Consider the following 23456-nt stretch of genomic DNA (forward strand, 5'->3'; position numbering starts at 1 on the left):
TAAGATATAGTTTAATAAAATATAAGAGCTATTGTGTTTGGCTACCTCCAGACTACATACCTCTGGCAGAGGGATGCAAATAAAGCACTTCAAAAGTGCAAATGAGCCCAGGATTTAAATATCCCAGGCTTCATTTGCATATTCACGTTCTGGCGCTGTGCCAACCACACGCCATTTTGAAAGTGAAAGTGCTGTGTAGCTGCGGTTCTGCCGACAGCAGGGAGCTTTTTTGATAGATCCTGTACTCCCGGGGATTATTTCTTGATCCCGGGCTCATTTGCACTTTTGAAGTGCTTTATTTGCATCCCTCTACCGACAGAGGGATGCAGTCTGAGGTAGCCTTTGTGTCTATGATTTAGTTCCTTACATTCCTAATATACTGCTACTGCATTTGCAGCTTGACACAGGTAATGAGAATTATGTATTATTTCCTAAACTAAGAAAAATAAAGTTATCTAAAAAAATCCCACAAAGCATACACTCATAGATGTTGTATAATGCTGTACTGAGTTGTAAATGAACATGTTTTAGTAACCGGATTTGCCCCATTGTTTAAGAAATATGTGAAACAGTATCAGTGGAAAACTTGATTTAAAATAATTATTTTTTCTTGGTGATTTAGATCACTCCACCTCACTAGAAAATGAAGGTGTTAGATGAAAAAGAATAATTTTTCTCCTTCTTAAATTTACCTTTTAAGTTTAGACATGTCTCTCACGTTTAAACAATTCTTAACTTCTTGCCCAAACGCTTCAAATACTGGTAACAGCCACCTGGATTTAACTTTAAAAAAAAAAAGCCTGTGTTGTCACAAATTGGCTATCTTTTCATTCTCTTAGCTGTACATAAAATTTTCAAATTTTAACTTAAAAGGGGTAGGATTAGATAGGTGGCTGAGATTTATTGTCTGAAGACATCACACAGTGAAAGAATGCTGGTCGTCCAGTCAAAACTGTAACTCTGTTTCCCTAGGTCTTAATATTTTTTTGCTATTTATGAGAGGAAGGAAATGTTATTTTAAACAATGATTTTTTTTCCAGATGGGCTATGTATCAACTAATATTGTTCACTGTCGTAAAGATTCAGCCCATAGTTTACAACTCCCCGGTTCAGTGTCTGCAATCTGTTCATGCTTTGGAGTCAATGAAGTTCTGTCCAGACTCCAAGTTTATTACCAAAGGCAGATCAGATCTCAAGCCCTATTCCACCAGAACACATTTCAGTAGGGCCTGTTTGACTTTCAGAAATAATACTTTTTTTAAAAGCTTCTTTGCTCTGCAGAGTTATCAGTCTGCTTAACCAAGAATTCATTATGCAAGAAATACAAACCATTTTGCTTGATATCTTGAGTTTGCATGGACCAATTTATAAATAAGTATCAAGACCTTCTTTATCACTTAATTTCCTTATTTTGTCTTTCCTGGAGCTGACCATGATATTTCAATAAAATCTGCTTCTGAAATAAATTCCCTCTTAACCATTTCCAAATAGAAGGAATAATTATTAGTTAGAGCCTGATTTTCAAAGAGAGGTGTCTCTCACATTGTATCTATTTGATAATGACATTTTTGTGCTCTCTATTTGTGGATTCTAGAGTGACTCTGAATTCCAAAGCGTGACATGAATGCTCATGAGTAGATGTAGGCAGACAAAGTCACTGTTGAGTGTCTTGGTAGCTACAGAAATAGTATGACACTTTTCCCTTGCAGCTAATAGTCAATTATTTCTGTCCCTTCACAGGCTTTAAAATCTAAGCGTTGTGTGTAAATGCTGATCTATTTGACACAGCCTTCTCAAGATCAGCTGGTTGTACTGCATTAAAGTGTATGCTGTTTTTGATGTTGTCCATGTAGCACTTTTTAGGGTGGTCTTGATTCTGGTGTCCTTGTGCCAATTCTCCATAGAAAGTTTTTCAGAGGGTTTTGAGCTTTGGTTCATTGCACAGGCTATTTCCAGAGTCAGATGCAATCCTGATAATATTCAGACTCATAGGTTCTTGCCAGTGCAGAATGGAAGTAGGACAAAAAAGTGCATGCCTACAATCTTATAGTCTGAAACAGAACTCTTGAACTTTTACATGTGCACTCTTTAGGGATAGGCACTTGCTCAAGTTTTGGAGCACACAAATAACTTGATTTTAAATTTAGGCTTGTGGACAAGTGATAGAATGATCACATTTGTTTCACTAGCAGATGACAACAGCCAGGCAAACAAGTCTTCAGAAAAGGAAACATCTCTGATTAGATTGTCAGCTTTTATTTTCTCTTCTCAGTTACCACATAGAATTTTAGAGAATGTTACTCTGCACGTAACTGCAGTACTTTTCTGAGTCTTAGAAATTGCTCCTAAGAGCTAGAAATCCATTTTCTTCAGGTAAAATTAGGAGTCAGACTTCATCCCTCTGAAGTTAAGATATATGACATATTTTATCCTGTCTGAAAGATTTTTGAGCAAAATGAGAACTGCTAGAATACTCTTGGTTTCATGGAATTGCTGAGGCTATTCAGAAGTACAAAATTTTAAGAGTGACTTTCTCTTAACCTTAAAAACAATGAATTATCCTGTGGCACCTTAGAGACTAACAAATATATTATATCATGAGCTTTCATTGGGTAAAACTCACTTCATCAGATGAGTTGGAGTGGAAAGTACAGAATCCGGAGTATATATAACAGCAAAAGCAGTTATCTGTCAATTGTAGGACCAGTGTTAATTATGCTAATTGAGTCAGGCTGGATGTGTCCCATTTATAGCTTTGATTTGTAAATGTAAATTTCAAAGGCATGGGAAATTGCCTTTTAGTGTGTTAACTAGTTAATATAATTATTCAAGCCCAAGTTGAAAGTGTCGAATTTGTAAATGAATTTCGGTTCAGCAGTCTCCCTCTGTAATTGGTTGATAAAATTCCTTTGCAGAAGAATGGCTACTTTTAAATCCATTATTGAATGTCCAGGGAGGTTAAAATGTTTCCCCACAAGTTTGTGTGGGTTACCACTCCTGATGTCTGATTTGTGTCCATTAATCCTTTGTCGCAGAGACTGTCTGGTTTGGTCAACAGACATAGCAGAGGGGCATTGCTGGCACTTGATGGCATATATCACATCAGTGGATGTGAAGCTGTATAAGCTCCTGCTGTTGTAGCTTATGTGGTTAGGTCCTGCAGTGGTATCACTTGTATAGAAATGTGGACAGAGTTGGAAATGGAATTTGTTTCAGGGGTAGTTTTCTAGATGAGTGTGATATGTGGCTGCTGGTAAGTATTTTCTTAAGGTTGGGGGGCTGTCTGTTGGCCTGTCTCCCAAGGTCTGCGAGAGGTGATTTTCCCCGATAGGTTGTAGATTGTCAATGATGCTCAGGAGGGGTTTAAGTTGGAGGCTGTAGGTGATGACCAGTGGTTTTCTGTTATTTTCGTTGTTGAGCCTGTCTTGAAGTAGTTGACAGGATACTTCTCTGGCTCTGTCAATCTGTTTCCTCATTTCCTCAGGTGGGTATTTAAGTTTTAAAAATGCTTAATCTATTGATTGTTACCAAAATACACCATATATGTCTAATAAATACACATCTCATTTGTAGCTGAACACATTTCAAAGTATTGCAATGCAAGATTTTATGGGACTGCTACATTTTAGGTGACAGAATCTTTTATTTTCATCCTGACATTCTATAGATTGCAATGTGTGGCTGAACTATGGCTGTGCCCATGGTCCTGTGCTTCTGGCAGATAGTGTTCAGTCTCAGAGGCTTGCTGTGTCCCACCACACAGCCTCTTTCTTATCACTAGAGGCAGGGTTCACAGCCAACAGAGCCATACTCATCACAGGCTAGTCCATAAAATGGGGATGAGACCCGTCTATAGTCCTGGTCTCCCTATCAAGGGACAGACTCTATAGTAGTGTGGGGAGGGCTAGGGGGGAACCCGGGCCCACCCACTACTCCAGGTTCCAGCTCAGGGACTCTAAGGCATCCCGTCCATCTGACAACTACTTCCCTGGGCCACTTCCCCAAACGATCCCTCCCAGTACCTTTTCTCTGGTATCTGAGCAGCTTATCATGCTCCTCCAATGCACTCTGCCTGACTTGCAGCTTCCAGCTCTCACCCAGACCCCTCTCACTCTCAAAATGTTGGCTCCTCTGAATTAAGAGAAGAGGAGCCCTTTTGAACCAATCTGAACTGGTTCTTGATTGTCCTCAGGTGGGCTGAGGAGCCTGACTCCCTTGGCTTGGGAAGACTCCTAATTGTGTTCTAACTGGCCTTATTGTCCAGGCTGCTTCTGGAAAGTTCCTGCGGGTTCTAGGCCACTGCGAGTTTACCCAGGGAACAGAAACCTACTTAATCTAGGGCAAGGCTGGTTTTAGGCTGATTCGCCGGAATGGAGCCCCGCTCCGTGCGTGCGACGCATGCGCAGTTCTCCCCTCCTGCCCCCAGGAACGTGATGCATGCACAGGGTCCCGGGCACATGGCGCATGCGGGGCCCCGCCCCCAGAATCAGGCCCCGCGCTTTTTAAAGCAGGCCCTGATCTAGGGCTAACATACTTTCCTTCTAGCACTCTTTTGTATCCCTCTGATCTGATCCTCTCACAAATGGAACACCAATTTAAATTATGAACATGATCATCTGAAATGTATGTAACCATTTTCATCCTGAAAGTTCCCAAAGTTTTATATATGTGTATGTTCTATGTATATATATAATAAGCACATATTTAGGCTGTAGACAGGAACAAAGTCACTTATAGAATGCACCGTTCAGCAACTATTCAGCAACACAATACAACTGTTTTATAGAGGAAGCTTAAGAACATCTTATTCTTTTAAAACTACTGAAGGAATATATAAACACCCCATATAGTGTGCCAGGACAAGTAGTTAATATCCCTATATCCTTGTGAAAAGTAACACAGGATTTTTAATAACCACTATTACTCAGGACCTCAATTTCACACTTTATTTGGAAGAATGCACAGCACACAGTATCCTTTGAAACCACAGTGGGTCATTTGTATGCTCTCAGAGGGCTTGTCTACACTATAGAGAAGATTGAAGCTGCCACAGTTGGATGGTGCCAAAACACGATTTAAGACACTTGGACTCCAGCTACATAATTAACATAACTGGAGGTGCATAGCTTAAGTTGACTTTCCCTTTTAGTGTAGGCTAGGGATGTTAAAAAGTGGGTAATTGTGTAACCAATGAAAATCTCAGCAGTTACATGCACCTGCAGCATGGGGCAGCAGCAGACTCCGCAGGAGCCAGTGTGCAACAGAAGCTGACTTTTAAGCAGGCTTACAGTGTGTACCAGTTCCCAGACCCACTCCTGGGGATCTGGCTGATGCCCTGTGGTGTTGCCACTGATACAGAAAGCTATAACCATTAACAGTAATCGATAAGCCCAGGCTTATTGGTTAACCATTTAAACAGTTATACAACCCTAGTGTAGACCTGGCCAGAGGAAATAATGACATATACTAAACATTAAGACTACTTGAAACTCTGCTAGGGTTTTTAGTTTGAAAGATCTGATAGGACCAGGTAAAGATAGACTACAGGTAGAGAAAGGAGAGGGATGCTGGCTCTACAGCTATGGGAATGAACTGGTACTCAGGAAATATGAATCTCTTCCTAGCTCTGACAGATGCCTTATATGACCTTGGTAAAGTTACTTAATCAATGTCTTGGTTCCCCACTTGCAAAATGGATAATAGTTTCCTAGCTCAAGAGGCTGCTGTGAGGATAAATAAATAAATAAATAGAGATGGTCAATGAATGGATTACATTTTTTGCAAAATTGAATAAAATGAAGAATTTTTGTTTTGTTAAATTTTTAGTGGAATTTTTCCACAAAACATTTTTGGTTTTGGTCTTACTATCCCTTTCTCTCCCTTTTCTGTCTCTCCTGATTCCTTTTTACCTATTACATGCCAAAAGATTTCAGTTTTTGAAAACTACATTTTTTGGGCTTTCATGTTTTTTGTTGGAAAACTGGAACATGTTTACTAAAACAAAAACTTTTCATGAACATTCATTATGGTCAAAACCATTTTTCATCAAAAATGTTTAATGAATGTTTTGACCAGCTTTATTAATTAATTGATGTGAGATGCTCACACAGAAGGTGCATTAATAGGCATCACAGAAAAGCACATAGATAAATAAATGCAATCTAAAGGAGAATAGAATAACTTTGGAAATGGAGAAATTCGCTCACAAATAGTTTAAACAAAGACTTTGCCAGTGTACTTTTTGGATGAACCTACTAATGTTTTATGCATCAACTTGATAGATGTACATGTATTCAATGTAAAGTTTATCTCTCTGTCAACAGCAATTCATTCTATTCTCCCTCAGGCCTATATATGGCTGAGATCTTTAATGATTTCAAAGAAACGTCATATCTTTTCTTTGGCATCTGGGTATCCTTTGTATTCTTTGCTCACAGATGCATTATTAAAACATATTGTACTACAATCAGTTATATCCTTCTTGCCTATGCTTCAGATTTTCATTGCTTGCTGTTTCAGCTAAGAAAGAATAATTAACACTTGTGCAATTCTTATTTTCAGTAATACTACATGTTACTTATGCAATATATTGCACAAGGGGTTTATGGTTTTTTACTTATGTGAAAAATGAACTGAGTCCTTACTAACATGCAGTAACAAATTCTCATCTTAAAAGGCCTATTTCTTAAGACCTTGTTTTTACCCTTCAATCACTTTTAATTCACAACGTTAACTTCCCATTCATTGTCCGACGTGTTCCTTTTCACAAAAATATCTGATGTGGAAATTTGTCCTGTGTTCTCAGAGAACTCAGGCAAATATTTATTTTACCTCTACTGGCAGTATATATATTTTCAATAACTCTAAGAAGCTGCTGAGGCATGTCCTTGATTGTTCTGTTTCTCATGTAATCTTTTTCCAATTTTCTACTCTGAATCCTTCCTTATGAATTTCACAAAAATGTACATATCTATCAGCAACTTTCTTATAGAATGTATATTGTTCCCACCACACTGATTACTTGAAATTACACATTAATACATATACAAAGCCAGTTGTCCTTCTTTTGACATTACAATACATTCCATCTTTGTAATTTCACACATTTTTTATCCCTAAATAACTTTAGCTCTACAGAAAGTCTTAGCTCTTTTATTTTATGGCAATTAATCAATCAATCAATCATTTATTCCTCTAACCCAGTGTTTCCCAACTGGTGCTCCGGGGAACCCTGGGGATCTGTGAAGCGAAAGCAAAGGTTCCACGAAGAGCCGGCACTCCCCCATAAAGTATAAAATCTTTTAAATTAAGTCTTTCATATTACATTAGATCTCAGTTCTCACAAACCAAGCAGGTTGGGCTGCTCAGCACTTAAATGGGAGACCTCAAAAAGACATATAGAGACTTTAAGAAGTGGGGTTGATTATTTACAGTAGGTAGCATCCTCCCCACTAAGTGAATATGAAACCAATGCCAAACCTGGTGATTGTTATGTGCTGTTGGAGGGGTATATTTCTGGATGAACTATAAATCTGATGTCCAGACTGCTTGTTGTCATTAACAAAAATAACACAGCAGTTTTCACCAAATAGGATAATTACCTTATGCACACCTTAAGTCAACTGAATCCTCTTGCAGTTTCTACTTGTTAAAATACTACTTGATTCCTGTGCTATGTTGCTATACACTGTTAAATTGTTGCCACATTTTAGAGGTGGTTGCACTTCGCTGAGAGATGTAAAGTTATCCCTGCATATGGTTTTTATTTCAATTGTTAAGCACTTCGTGATCTTTCAAAAATAACGTCACCGACTGATTTTTTTGTTTCTTACAATATAGTTTACAATTAAATTAATTTTATTTACACCTCTTTACCTCAGTATGTTCGCAGTAGCTTTTCTTTCTTGTGGTAGTAGATCTGGGTCTCTCAAAACTTCTTCCAGCAAATTAAGAACATTCATTTTCATCTCATTGTTTAGTTCAAAATCCTATGAATTAAAATGATTATATTGTTTTAATGATTTAGAATGAATAACTCAAAAATATGATCTGTTACTTTTGCTTTTCTTTTTGCTTACATTTGAGAAAGTTTAAAGAATAGAGTTATGTAGAGATCTTTAATGGTAAATGCCAGGTATTACTATTGCCATAGGAACTTAATCTTGTTCATTTAATTAATGTTGCTAGTTTGAAAATGTCATAAACGAACAAACAAAAACAGATTTGGAATTTATTCATTATTCTGCAAATATTTTCAGAGCAGTGGCCCTGGATAAAGAAAAACTATTTGAACCCTTCTTAATAGCTAATGGCATAAGACATAATTTTCCCATAGTAGAAAGATTATGTATCTCTAAGGGTGCACCCTAAACATGAAATAAGATATGCAATTTGTGCTATGCAAATTGCGTATCTTTTTTTAAATCTATTTTGAAATAAGCTATTTCAAAATAGATTTAAAACAAAATAAGCTATTTTGAAATTTGGCGCTTCTACACAGTGCCAAATTTTGAAATAACATGCTATTTTGAGCCATCTTTAACCCTCGTGCAACAAGGTTTACTGGGATGGTGATATGGCGTGTCCATTATTTTGAAAAATATTTCAAAATAATGGGTGGCTTTTGTAGAAGCAGGGTAGCTATTTTGGGATACCTGCGGTATCCCAAAATAGCCATACAGTGTAGATGTACCCTTAGATGAGCTCATAACAAGGCAGGAGGTGACAGCCATATTACTGCCAGCAAACCTCCAGGTCATCTTTGGGGCAGAGCCTAGGCAGTGCAAGTTGTCACAGTTCCAGTTAAATCAATGGAATTATGATAATTTACATCAGCTGAGGAAGAAGAGGTTACTCACCTTGTGCAATAACAATGGTTCTTCAAGACTTGTATCCCTGTGGGTGCCCCACTCGGGTGTTGATGCATCCTCACACTGGCTATTGGAGATTTTTACCCTAGCAGTGCCTTCCCATACTGCACATGCTCAGTTGCCATCTCATGCTGTTTTGTCCCTTAGCTACACGCACGGTGCGAGTCCCTCCATTCCTTTTCAAATGAGAAATCCATTAATGGACTCAAAAGTAGAGAGGAGAAAGGGAGGGTAGTAGAGCACCCACAGTGACACATATCTTGAAAAACAATCATCACTGCACAAGGTAATGTCTTCCCCTTTGAGTGCTGTCCCTGTGGGTGCTCCACTCAGGTGACTGAAGAGCAGTACCTGCATTAGGTGGAAGTGGGCTTTAGAGTCATGTCTGAGAGGTGGCAAAGACAGCAGCGCCCACGGAGGTAGATGTAATTGGTCCCTGTTACAATGCATAGTGCTGCACAAAGGTATGATAGGAAGACCAGGTAGCTGGCTTGCAGATGTCAACAAGAGGCACGTAGGAAGAAAGAAGGTAGATGTTGCCACTGCTCATGTGGAATGAACAGTGATCCTGAAGAGGGGGCACTTATTGTGGAGCATGAAGCAGAAGTGTATACAAGCAGATATCCATTTTGATATCTGCTGAGCGGAGATGGCTATTCCTCTAGAGGGACCAGAGATAGATATAAAAAGTCTATTCAATATTCAAAATTGTCTTTTTCTGTCCAAGTAAAATGCCACAGCTTGATGTACATCCAGTGTGTGCAAGATCGATTCCCTAATGGAGTTATGAGGCTTCAGATAGAATGTGAGAAAAGATATGAATTCATTGATATGAAAGGGGAAGACCACTTTTAGTAGAAATTTCAGATGTGGACATAAAGTAATCTTGTCCTTGGAGAACACCATGTAAGGCAGATCCATCATCAGGGCTGCAATCTCTCCTACTAGTCTGGCTGATGTGATCGCAACTAAAAATGCTACATTCATAGCCAAATGGTGGAAAGAGGAGGTTGCTAGAGGTTCAAAGGGAGGTCTTGTCAGGGTATTCTGGACAAGTGGTAGGTCCCATTTGGTACTGGTGGCTGTATATTGGGATGCTTCTTGCACAGGCCGGAAAGAAAGTGTTTTGAGATGGGGTGAGCAAACATGGAAGTGTCATCCACTGCGATGGCTGCTAGGTAAACTTTTATAGAGCAGAAGATGAGCCCTACCTCACTAAGGTCCATGAGTTATTCAAGGACGGGAGGTATAGAAGTGGGGGTAGGTTGTAATAGACACTGTAGGCACCATTCCTGGAATCGTTGCCATTTGTTCTGGTAAGCGTATCACACAGAAGGGCAACAGCTATTCAATAGGACCTGCTTCACCCTCTCAGAGCAGGTAAGTTCTTCATGTTGGAACCATGGAGTCAGTCTGAGTGTTTGGGGATTGGAGTGGCAGAGCCATCCCGGGTGTTGGGATAAAAGGTTGGGAAAGAGTGGGAAGGTATTGGTCCATGGCTCAAGAGGTTCTGTAGGTAAGGGAACCAAGGTTGTCTGGGCCAGGATGGGGCAATCAGAATTATCCTTGCATGATCTGAGTGTATTTTGTGAATTACTCTGCGAGCCAGGGGAATTGGAGGGAAGGTGCATAGAAGTGGAGTTGTCCATGGAGAATTGCATCTCCCAGAGAGTTCCTGCCTTGACCCACCCTGGAGCAGAAGCATGGGCTTTTGAGGTTGGTTCTGGTTGCAAAGAGATCTATTGCTGGGAATCTCCACGGCTGGAATATGCAGTAGAGGATCATGGGGTTGAAGTCCTATTCATGTTACTCTGAAAAATGTCTGTCACGATGTTCTGATGGCCCGGTAGGTACATTGCCACTGGCATTATATCATTTGTTATGCACCAGTTCCAAAATCTGATCACCTCAGCACATAATTGTAATTGGGCACCCCCTCACATCAGTTGACATAGAACATGCAGGGTGTGTTGTCTGTGAGGACACAAATGGTATTGCTGCAAATTATCAGAAGGAAATGGAGACAGGCTCTGAATTCCAGTATGTTGATATGCCGGCACATCTTGTGATGTGACTACCTGCCCTGGACTGTATGGTGACCACAATGAGCACCCCAGCCTGTGAGGGATGTGTAGGAGGTTATCACCCAAGATAGATTGTGCTATTGAAATGGTACTCCATTGAGAAGATTGTGTGGGCATATCCATTATTGTAAAGAGGTAAGTACTAATGGGGAAAGTGTTACCTGTTTGCTTAGACTGTGTTGATTTGGGATGTATACTGTTGCTAGCCATCCCTGTAAGCAACGCATGTGAAGTCTTGCAAACTGTATTACATATGTGGTGGCTGCCATGTGCCTTAGAGTTTGAAAGCATGCCCAGACGTTCGTGAAGAGGGTGTATAATTCTGCTTTAATGAGGTTGTGTAACATGTGGAACCGGTGGACCGGGAGGGTGGCTCTGGCTCTGATGGAATCCAGTGATGTCCTGATGAATTCCATCATCTGGGTAGGTTCTAGAGTAGATTTTTGTAGATTTATTAGAAGTCCAAGGTTAGAGAAGACATCCCAAGTGATGTTTGTCATAATTAACGTTTATTGATGAGAAGTGCCTTTGATTAGACAGTCATTTAAATAGGGAAATAGGAAGACCCCTTAATATTTCAAGAACGCAATTACCACAACAAATGTCTTGGAAAATGTGTGGTGCAGTTGACCCAGTACACGGTACTGATAATGATTATTTCCTACCATGAATCTGAGGAACCTCCTGTGAGAAGGATGGGTGGATATGTGGAAATAGACATCTTGAAAGTCAAGGGCTGAGAACCAATCTCCTTCATCCAATGCTGGTATGATAGTCTCCAATATCACCATCTTGAATTTCTGATTGCGGATGAATTTGTTCAGTTTTCTGAGATCTAAGATGGGCTTCCAATCTCCTTTCTTCTTTTGTGCAAGGAAATAATTTAAGCTAAATCCTCTCCTGTGAAATTGTGGGGGAACTTTTTCTATGGCCCCGAGCAGAGAAGGTTTTGTATCTCTGCTTGTAATAGATACTCCTGAGAGGGGTCTCTGAAGAGGAAAGGGGACGGGAGAAGTGTAGGGGGCATAGATAGTAAAGGGATAATACAACGTGATCTTACAATCTTGAGGACCCATTGGTCTATGGTGATGAGGGCCCCACTGGTGGTAGAAGGGCCTCAGCCAGTGACCAAAGAGATGGGATGACTGTGTTGGTGGATCGGGTATGTTGGCCTCTCCTTCTGATCGATTGCCGCTTGGGTCTTTGCTTGAAAGATCTTTGTTGCTGTCTGTGGAAGGGGTTGTCTCGTGGCGCCTGATAAGGCATGTATCACCTCCTTTTGTTGGGTGGAGTATACATGTCCAATGTGAGAAGGGTTGGTGAGAATCCTTCATCGAATAGAGGACTTCACCTGTCTTGCCTTTAAACAGATGAGTTCTATCAAAGGGAAGGTCCTCTACTCTGGTCTGCAGCTCACATTGAATTCTTGAGGATTGTAGCCAGGAATGATATGGCGCATCATGATGGCTGAGGTTGTCACTCTGGCAGCTGTATCTGCCATGTCCATTGAGACCTGTAGGGCAGTTCGGGTGATAGACTGGCCATCCTGAATGATGGATTGGAGCTGAAGCCTTTTTTTTTTTTTTTTTTTGCGCTCTGGGAGATCATTCATAAGCTCCTTGAGTAGTTTGCGTAATCATAGTTCGCAAGGAGGGCTGTATAGTCATTTGAGATCCAGAACTGCAAGGTCACTGGGGGTACATCTGAACAGGTCCAGCCTCTGATGTGCCTTGTCTTGTGGAATAGATCTAAATTGTGGTTGCTTGGACTGATGGTGGACTGCATCCACAACCAATTAATTTGGTCAGGGTGAATAAAGAGGAAGTCTATCCACTTAGCCTGTATGAAATATTTCTATCCATTCTTTCCTTGGTAGGGGAGATAGAGGCTGGTGTTTGCCACATGGTTTTAGAGAACTCCATTATGGCCTTGTCGATGAGTAGGGCAATTTTAAAGAAAGAAGCAGGTTGCAGTATCTGCAGCAGATTGTGCTGTTTTTCTTGCACTTCCTGCAACACACTGTCTTGCAAGTTTGCAACCCTTTTGAACAATTCCTGGAAATGTTTCAGAAATGCTGTGGAAAGGAGAAAGGGAAGACTATCTCATCAGGGGATAAGGATGACTGCGGAACCATAGGTAAGTCCTTGTTCTCTTCCATAGGGTCTGTCTGTGTCATTGCTGAAGGTGACAGTGGTAGCTGAGTCAGTGGCAAATGAGTTGTTGTACAAGCTGGAATCAAGGGTGCAGTATCTTGTGGATGCTGGTGATGTGGTAGCTGTGCATGGCATTGAATCCTGCATTGAGACCACGGGTCCCATGGGGGCCACTGTGGCTGGTAGGATCAAGGTGTGTATGGCCATGGGTGATTAAACCAAGGGTACTGAAGTCGATGTTGGGAGGACCTCTGCTTGGCTGAACACCACGATGCAAATGAAAATGTGGGAGAGGAATGTTGGGATGAGAACCTACTCCCATGCCCAGTGCCGGACCGGTACCAGGGTAGGATGGCATGGGTGAAAAATTCAGATCAGTGCCAATGTGGGCTATTCTCCATAAGCATAGGGAGTGCGGTGGTGAGACATCAGTCTGTTCCGATGGTGGCACTGCCTTAATCTGTGCTGTCCGGAGCCAGGATTCAGACCTCTTATGGGTCTTGCTTGTTGTGGTCTCCGGTGCCGGCATTTGTTTAGGTGTCTAAGTAAACTGCAAAGGAGCAGCATGAGTCAGTGTCACAGTCTCCATTGGTGCCAGGGAGGTGGCATATACAACTTGGTCATTGGTGCTGGGTGAGAGCCTGTGCTAGTTGGTGCGGAGGAGCTTGATTTACGGTTCAGCTCCAACTCCACTCTCTTTGCCTTACGCTTCTCAGCGGTCCCAGAGGTGGATGGAACCGGCAAATGGGCAGTGCAGGATGCTGTCAGTACTGCCAGTAGTAACAGTGCCAGTGGCACCCTAGACTTACGAAAGTCCCGGGGCAGAGGTGAATGGGCTCTTTTCCTCAAAGTCAAGGGGTCTGCTGATGACGATTTTTTTGGATCTGGTGGTTGGTGAGACTTTTCCCATAGCAAGCTCTTTAGCCTTATCCCCCTATCTCTTCTGGCCCTCGCAGTCATGCTTTGGCAGTGTTGGTATTTCTGTGCCACATGGCCTTCGCCCAGACACTTTATGCAGGAGGCATGCCCATCCGAAATGGGTATGGATTCCCTGTAAGTCACATTTTGAATCTGGAGGAGCCCCGGATTTTGAAGAAGTAGAGGTGACAGGGTGAAAAGAAAAACTTTTTGGGGCAGTTTTTTGGAATGGTTTGGTCTAAGAAAAAATTAACTAAAGATGACTAAAAGTCGTCAAAGAACCAAAATAATTAAGAACAATTCTATTTCTTTCAGAAGAAGATGCACTGGTAAGAGACTCTCTCTTCTGCTGAGGATGGTAGAAAAGGAACTGAGGGACTCGTTCCACATGCACAGCTAGTGGACAAAACAGCATAAAACGACAACTGCACTTGCTAGACGCAAGAAGATACTGCAAGGGAAAACATCTCCAATTGCTGATGTGAGGACACACCGACACCTGAGTGAAGCATACAAGGACACCACTCGAAGGAGAACTGCTCCTTTATCTTTGGGGGCATAATTCTGTGAAAGCTCTAGTAGATCCATAAAGTCATAGCTTCTAAGACCAGAAGGGACTACTGTGATCATCTAGGCAGACGTCTTGAATAACACAGGCCCATAGAACTGCTCCAAAATAATTTCTAGACAATATCTTTTAGCCAAGCCTCCAATCTTGATTTAAAAGTTGTCAGTGATGGCATTTAAGCACAGAATAAGTAGAAACACCCTCTGTGGATAGTCAGTGCTAGAAAGATTCGTGAAATAAATGCATTTTCAGAGAGGATTTGCAGGTGAGTTTTGGCCTAATGGAGGAGAGGAGTTCTTCCAAACATTTACATTTGAGCTAAATTCAAACATTTGGAAACGGGAGCTAACCCCCAAAGCTTCATTTATATATTTTATGTATATTATACAGTATTACCCGCAGTCCTCTTATCATGTTTGTGGCAAATCACCACCTGTTTCCATGGGAACAGAAACAGAAGCACAGCCAACAGCAGCAAAGTTAAGATGAGGCATAGATGGCACTTTTTCAGAGCTCTTTTGCTCCTATGCACACCCTCCTGTTATCCACCTGCACCATGGAAGGCATCTCCTTAGGAATGTTGGGAATGGGAAGCTCCTTTGGTAGTCACCCACTTATGGAATCAGCATTACACAGAAACGACCACAAATTACAATATGGATCAATAGAAATTTCCACCAGGTGGCACTCCTGAGATAGCTGGAAAAACCTGCTGATGGTGAAGTCCATAATGATCACCCACCCTTTCTTACTGTGGACTTCACTGGCTTCTACAGGCACCTGACCAGTGGGCAAGTTCACCTAAAAGGGGTTTCTGGCATTGCAAGGCAATTACAAATCCCAGCCATTTCATTAGGGTGGCCTGCAGCCAGCCAGCACTGTCTCTAGAGTGGATAGTAATAGAGAGGTAGCCGTGTTAGTCTGATCTTGCAAAAACAAAAGGAAAAACTATGTAGCACTTTAAAGACTAACAAGATGGTTTAATAGGTCATGAGCTTTCGTGGGCCAGACCTACTTCCTCAGAACATATTCTAGAAGAGAATTGGCATGACCATATATACCAAAGGAATACAATGAAAAAAGTGAACACATTATTAAACAGACAAATCAGATTTAGTATAGAAGGTGGGGTGAGAGGGAGGGAGGGAGGGAATAGCTATTTATGAGTCAATGAATGGTTAGTCGGGGTGATAAGTGGGGAAGCTATCTTTGTAATAGTTAAGATAATTAGCATCTTTGTTAAGGCCCATTAGTAACATGTCAAATTTAAGCATGAAAGAAAGTTCTGAAGTTTCCCTCTGTAATCTGGTGTTAAAGTCTCTTTGATAGTAAGGTCGTTAAGATTATGTCCAGGTAGGTTGAAATGAAAAGCAACTGGTTTTTCCTTGTGAAGATGTCTGATGTCTGATTCGTGGACATTAATTCTTTGGTGAAGTGTCTGAGAAGTCTGTCCAATATACATAGCAGAAGGACACTGTTGGCACATGATGGCATAGATTATATTTCTGGATGAACAGGAATATGTGTTTTTGATCATATAACTGACATGGTTAGGTCCATGGATAACACTGACTGAGGAGAAGTCAGTGTGGCTAGGGGATGGCACTGTCTTCCTTGGAGCAGAAACTGCTGGTAGAACTCCTGCGTCACACTCCACAATTTAAAGTTGCCATCCCTAGCATAATCCCTGAAGGTAGGTGGCAGCACAAATGCTGCTTGTCTTACAACGGGCTATTTGTGTAAGGTATCTTTTAAACTGTAAACTCTTTGGGGCACAGACACTCTTTACGGGCCAGATCCATTGTGATCAATGGAAAGAGTTTCATGGACCCTAGATCAGGCTGGCAGCTGTATAACTTTTATAGCTCTAGCCTCACTGTCTATGTTAAAATACTAAATAAAAACAATTCTATGTCTGATCTGTGATATTCTGGCTCCCGTTTCCCCCCCCCTCTGGCTCAAGAATTTTATTTGCCTCTGCCCCCAGCCATTTATGCAGGTATCTCAGAAGCAACTGACATGCAGCTATCTGGTATATAATTAAAGAAATTTAAACGTAAGAAGCAGGAAGATTGCTGTTATTCAGAAAACAAGCTTTTTCCTTTTTTGTACTAAAGATATTTGATGTAATTTATGTTCAGCAGTCTTCTTTCCCATATATATTGATTTCATGAATTTTTACCTTATGTTTCCCCATCGTCTTGTTTTTCAGTATTTGTCCTCTGATAGCATTACTGACTGCAGTTTAAAAATTTGAAGCAGTAAAACAAAGGTACAATTCAAAACAGAAACAGAAGGCTTGCCTCTTTCTATTTGGCTAGTTTTGTATATAAATGATCTAATTAGATACGCAGGTGCCATGGTGATGAGCACAGTATAAAGGCTATGTAGATAACTTGATACATTTGAAATGTATTGAGAGAGGTGAATAGTAAAAATGCCAGTAATATTTCTGTGAAGCATTAGTCACTAATTGCTAAATTTCCAACAAATCTTCTCAATTTACTTGCTGTGTTACCTGCTAATAGACTGAATGTATATGTGATATGTCACAACATGGATTTTATCTAGTATTTTCTATTTCTGTTGATAGGGAGATTAGTTTGCATTTGGATTGTTTGCTGGTATATAGACTTCATTTAAATTGCTATACATGTGAGAAATCAGAATACATTAGCACACAGCATCAGTTTAGGCTTTTCACTACCACTTTATTATCAAAAATGGAATGTGTTTAATTAAAAATTAGTTGTTCATTGAAGTTCTGAATTATCCAAAGCCAAATTTTACAATGATTTAATCTTTCAAACTGTTCCAAGGTATCTATATGTTTTTAATACAAATGTTCACATAGTTTGAGCACACAAGTTAACTAACTCAAAGTCAGTACCACAATTTCAACATCATGGGTTTTTTTTGTGTGTGTGGCCAACTTTGAGAATTGTTGAAAAAAATAAAAGTAGCTCCTTATTTCTTTTAAATTTATATTGCAGTAGCACCAATAAGCCAACAAGGCTGGGGCCTCATTTTCCTAGACACTGTACAGACATACAGAGCATGTCAGTTCCTGTCCTGATAATCTAAAAGATATGCACCTGGATGAGACAATCAAGTCAGAGAGAGCTGTGGAGTGTAGGAGACAGGGTAACAAATAATAGCATGTGCACAATTCTTAGCTAGTCATGAGCAGTGTTCACAGATCACTAACATTAACAACAGTTTCCAAATGTACAAGAGACAGAGTAGGTATTTTCAGACTGCAGTAAGAAGCATACCCCATTTAGCTGTCACAGTGCAAGCACAGGTTACATAGGTAAAATGCTTACTGGAATGACCACAGCAGACCAGACAGAGACAACCTATTAGTGATGCTCTGTCATATATGAAATCAGAGTCCAAAGCTCAATTCTAGAAGTTGAATGATTGCTCCCCCTGCTAGCAGGAGGTGGGAGCACTGTACAGGCTGAATGCTTGTCTTGAGAGGAGAGGAAATGTCTCATGTCACTCAAGTAATCCTTCTGTGATAAGGGGCAGAGTAGTTGATGGGTTTATAACCACTAGCTAGAAGGATGGAGCCTGATTGAGTAAAAGGTGTGAAGTAAGAAAAATACCGCTTAGAGAGTATGGTGATGTGTGCATTAGGAAGACATAGGTCTGATCACATAGTAAAGATGCAAAGCAAATACTCTAATTCTGACCAGGATGCAAAAATAGGAGGGCCATAGAAGAAACAGAGTCATTTCTCTTATGTAACCTCTACACATATGTGTGGAAACAGTCTTCTTTTAAAATACCTCAAGGACAGTATCCTATAAACAGGGAGCAAAAGACTCCACAAAATCCTTTAAAGGTGCCACTGGACTCGTTGTTTTTGCTGAAAGAGACTAACACAGCTACCTCTCTGAAACCTATAGAGTAAAACACAACCTCAGCATGGAAATATAACTGCCCAGTAATGCATTTGAACACTACAATGATGAGGGCAACAGGAGGCAGGTAAAACACAGATACCATCCAAAGAGAACTCTTTAAGAATATCTATAGGGAAACCATTTGCAAAATCAGATTATCTGACTTCAGCATAACCCTAAATACTTTATACACAAATGATCGCACATTGCTTTAGCTCTTATAAATGGAGTCAACTTTCTATGTAATTCTCAGGCAACTTCAAAGAAACCACTTGGTAGGTTGGCATCAGGGTCCTGTGATTGCTATGTGAAGAGCAGAAGGGGTATGAGTTGTCAGGATCAGTGTAACACAACTCCCCCATGACAGCCTTTAATTAATACATTTGAAATCATTTCATTAGTCTCTTACTTTATTCTGATGTTCTGTTACATAGTATTATGCTTGGAAGAGGCAGAGAAATGGAGAATATCTCTAGAAGGTTTTGACAAGTAAGGCTGGCCCCTAAGGATGTGCTACACATCAGAGATTTGTTGGGGTCTATACTCAATTCACACCTAGGGACAATTCTAGACAACTGCCCTGAGAAAACAGAATATCATTTTTGAGTGAGGGAAGAAAAGAAGCCAACTTCTGGGGAAGTCAGTGGATGTTATATACCTTGACTTTAGCAAGGCTTTTGATACGGTCTCCCACAATATTCTTGCCAGCAAGTTAAGGGATTGTGGATTGGATAAATGGACGGTAAGATGGATAGAAAGATGGCTAGAAGGCCGGGCCCAGCGGGTAGTGATCAATGGCTCGATGTCAGGATGGTGGTCGGTTTCTAGCGGAGTGCCCCAAGGTTCGGTTCTAGGACCGGTTTTGTTCAATATCTTTATTAATGATCTGGATGAGGGGATGGATTGCACCCTCAGCAAGTTTGCGGATGACACTAAGCTGAGGGGAGAGGTAGATACGCTTAAGGGCAGAGATAGGGTACAGAATGACTTAGACAAATTGGAGGATTGGGCCACAAGAAATCTGATGAGGTTCAACAAGGACAAGTGTAGATCCTGTACTTGGGACGGAAGAATCCCAAGCATAGTTACAAGCTGGGGACCAACCGGTTAAGTAGTAGTTCTGCAGAAAAGGACCTGCGGGTTACAGTGGATGAGAAGCTAGATATGAGTCAACAGTGTGCCCTTGTAGCCAAGAAGGCTAATGGCATATTAGGTTGCATTAAGAGGAGCATTGCCAGCAGATCCAGAGATGTCATCATTCCCCTTTATTCGGCTTTGGTGAGGCTGCATCTGGAGTATTGTGTCCAGTTCTGGGCCCCCCCACTACAAAAAGGATGTGGACGCATTGGAAAGGGTCCAGCGGAGGGCAACCAAAATGATTAGGGGGCTGAAGCATATGACTTATGAGGAGAGGCTGAGGGACTTGGGTCTGTTTAGTCTACTGAAGCGAAGAGTGAGGGGAGATTTGATAGCAGCCTTCAACTTCCTGAAGGGAGGTTCCAAAGAGGATGGAGAGAGGCTGTTCTCAGTAGTGACAGATGGCAGAACAAGGAGCAATGGTCTCAAGTTGTAGTGGGAGAGGTCCAGGTTGGATATTAGGAAAAACTATTTCACTAGGAGGGTGGTGAAGCACTGGAATGGGTTACCTAGGGAAGTAGTGGAGTCTCCATCCCTAGAGGTGTTTAAGTCTCGGCTTGACAAAGCCCTGGCCGGGTTGATTTAGTTGGAATTGGTCCTGCCTAGAGCAGGGGGCTGGACTTGATGACCTTCTGAGGTCTCTTCCAGTTCTATGATTCTATGAACTAATTCCCCTTTCAGCTGACTCCAAAGATCTGGCAGTGTCACTGCATAACACCATTGAACTAGCCCCCCGGACGTTCCCTGATTCAGCTAATACCAAAACTGGCTACAAGCATGAAGACACATTGAGTTAAATATTTCATTTCACCTCACCTTCTGGGCAGGTAAGAGGCTTTATAGTGAGGGTCCTATAGTGCAGGAACCATTGGAGAGGGAACAGGACACAAATCTGTGAGGAGATGGAGGAGGAGAGAGAGAGCAGGGAAAGAAAAAGTGGAGAGAGATCTGAAAATGGAAGAAGGAAAAACAAGGAGAACAGAGGCAATTGCTGGGGAAGGGCACAATTGGGGCACTGGCCACATGAAACTCCCCCCCACCACACACATGTGATTCTTCCCTGTGTCACCCCTAGCCTAGGGGAAGACCATTCCTAGCAGGGTGGGGGGGCCTAGACGAAGGCTGTCCTACCTTAGGCCCCACTTCTTTCCAGCCCTGCTCTAACCCAACTGCACCCCTTCACCTAAGCCCCTGCCCCTTTTCCACTCCCCCATTCCTGTATTACCCCCCCATTCCACCTCTTCCCCCAAACTATGTGACATGGGGGGCTAGCAACCACCAGTGGCAGGGGTCACACCTGCTACCCCCCACCCTCAAACTCACCAGCAGAGTCAGGAAGTGGAGTGACCCAGCCCTAGGTTGTTCTGCTCCCCTTAGCTCCCAGCTGTGTCACTCTGCTTCCTACCACCAGTGAGCGCGAGGAGCAGTTCCACCTCATCCCCCAGGACTCCTCCCCCAACTACACAGCTGGGAGCTGAGGAAGCAGAGCAGTCTAGGGTAGGTCTCTCCATTTTCTGCCACCAGTGAGTGCAGGGATTTGGCCCAACCCCTGCTGCTAGTCCTCCACATCTCCTGCTAGTCCCCAGACCTCCCTGGGCCCCCGAAAATGCAGGACTTGGGGAGGCTAAACAAACAATCCAATAGGTGGGATGGCTTTCAATGTCAGCTGTTGACCTCTTGCCCCACTCTCTGGGCACTTGGGGGCAGTGACCCTTCATCATACCCACCCCAACGTTACCTACCTCTGAAGGGGAGAGATTTTGTGAGGGCATAAAGGTGAGGGAAAATGTATAGAGTGATGGAAATGCTGAAATAATGGTGGAGTAAGTGGACAGCTAGAGACTGATACACAGGAAAGGAGCATGGAGAAACAATTTCAGAGAAATGGGGAGAGCTTTTGGGAGGAAGATGGAGAGTGAGTTTTAACAGAGTAGGGAGGAAAGCAAAGTAAAGCAAAGCAAAGTGTTAAAAGTACCAGATTAGAACAGGCTCTTGCATTTAAAACTAGTCAGTCTGTGGCTGGCTCTGTGTGGGTGCACACAGGGGAGTGGAGAAAATATATGGAGAGACTTCCTTCCCTTAGGCCCCCGTGCAGGAGACAGCTTAAAATAGTAGAAGAGCACAGGCCCTGAAAGACTGGTGCTCCCAGGGTGAGTCTGAGGCCATGGCTGATCATGCTTGAGAGAAGTGCAAATCAGAAAATCCTGGTCACCATCAGCTGCATGAAATATCAAGGAGCAGAATCAGGTAGTCTGCAGAGATCCACCAATATTTTCAAGTGAAGTAGGAAAATTATTAGATGGATATTTTGGCACTTGTGATGTGATGTACTAAAATAAATTGTCATTGTCCACTGTAAAAGCAAATGTTAAAAAACATATTTTGATCATAATTCCTCTGATGGGGTGAATCCTGATAAGTTAACTTGAACTAAAACAATCATAGATGGGGAAGGGAGAGGTAACAGAAATAATAATTAGCTATAGAGGGAAATAAGCTTTCATGAGATCCAACTCACTTCATTTATGCCCTAATGAATTTGTCTTTAAGGTACCACTGGACTCCTTGCTGTTTTTGTTGAAACAGACTAACATAGCTACCTCTGAAACCTATAAACGAAAATGTAACTCTGACTGCTCCTAGGCTTACTTCTAAAAAAGGTAAAGGAGGATCACTTTGTCTTTGCTCTACTTCAGGGGTGGGCAATAATTTTTGATGAAGAACCACTCCAAGATTTTGGTAAATGGTCAAGCACGGCAGTTGTTTATGGAGAGCGTGCAGGGTCTGGGATGGAGGCTGGGTGCAGAAAGGAGCTTGGAGAAGAGAACTGAGATGCAGGAGAAGTATGGGGTCTGAGAAGGCGTTTGGGTAAAGGAGGGAGTGTGATCTGGAGCAGATGTTTGGGGTGCAGGCTCCAGGAGGGGGGGATATGGATGCAGAAGAGGATTCTGGCCTGGAGGAGGGAAATAGGACGGGTTGCATTGTCTGAGAGGGAGTTGTGACCTGGAGAAGGAGAGGAGGAGGAAGGTATAGAGGGTTTGGATGGTAATCTGGGTCAGGGAGAGGGAGGTGTTATCTGGGACAGGGAGTTGGGGGGAGAGAGGATGGGTGTCAGAAGCAGGCTATGTCCAGGAGGTGCTTACCTAGGCGGCTCCTGGCCAGCAGCCCTGCAGAACCCTAAGGCAGGCTTCCTGTCTGCCAGACCCAGGCTGCTCAAAATGGTTGGCTGCTCCCTGTGGATCTCTGGTCCAGGTGCCAAGGGGAGGGAGAAGATTTGTGTACTGCCCCCACATCTAGCAAAATCTCTCAGCTTTCATTGGCTGGTTTCAATGAAGCCTCCTCCTCCCCCCAGTGCCTGGAGCATAGAGCCACAGGGAGCAGCCAATTGCTAAAGTGGTGTGAGGCTGCTCTGAAGTGGCTGGCTACTCTGTGTGTAAGGGTCCCGGTGGGGCAGCCTGTGGGCCAGATCATGTGGCCCGTGGCCATGTTGGACAGCCTGCGGGCCAGATCCAGTGACTTGGAGGGCCAGATTTGGCCTGTGAGCCATATCTTGCTCACCCCTGTTCTAGCTTCAAGTGTAAAGCAAGTATTACCTTTTTGGGAAAGTGCCAGTCCTGCTTCTTTAACATCAATTTTACTCTGTGCCCCTAATGTATTATAATTTGTTTAAAAGTACAAGCTGTGTTAATAAAATGACTAAATTTTCATGGCACATCATACAAACTATTTAATGTCTACGCACTTGATAGCCTCATAGTACACTGAAACCTTGAAAGAAGATTCTAGCCAGTAGATATTGTCAGAAAGTTTTCAGA

General features: G+C 42.1%; 1 protein-coding gene across 2 annotated transcripts in view; it reads right to left on the minus strand.

The window, feature by feature from the left end:
• RASGRF2 (Ras protein specific guanine nucleotide releasing factor 2) overlaps window positions 1-23456 on the minus strand; it is a 203959-nt gene that overhangs the window by 23051 nt on the left and 157452 nt on the right. For both annotated transcript variants that reach the window (XM_075932213.2, XM_075932212.2), the window contains exon 19: window positions 7876-7988. In XM_075932213.2, coding sequence (XP_075788328.1) covers window positions 7876-7988 — 113 coding nt within the window. The remainder of the gene's footprint in view (window positions 1-7875; window positions 7989-23456) is intronic.

The sequence above is a fragment of the Pelodiscus sinensis genome, chromosome 6, assembly GCF_052426305.1.
Source record: "Pelodiscus sinensis isolate ZL-2025 chromosome 6, ASM5242630v1, whole genome shotgun sequence".
NCBI lineage: Eukaryota > Metazoa > Chordata > Testudines > Trionychidae > Pelodiscus > Pelodiscus sinensis.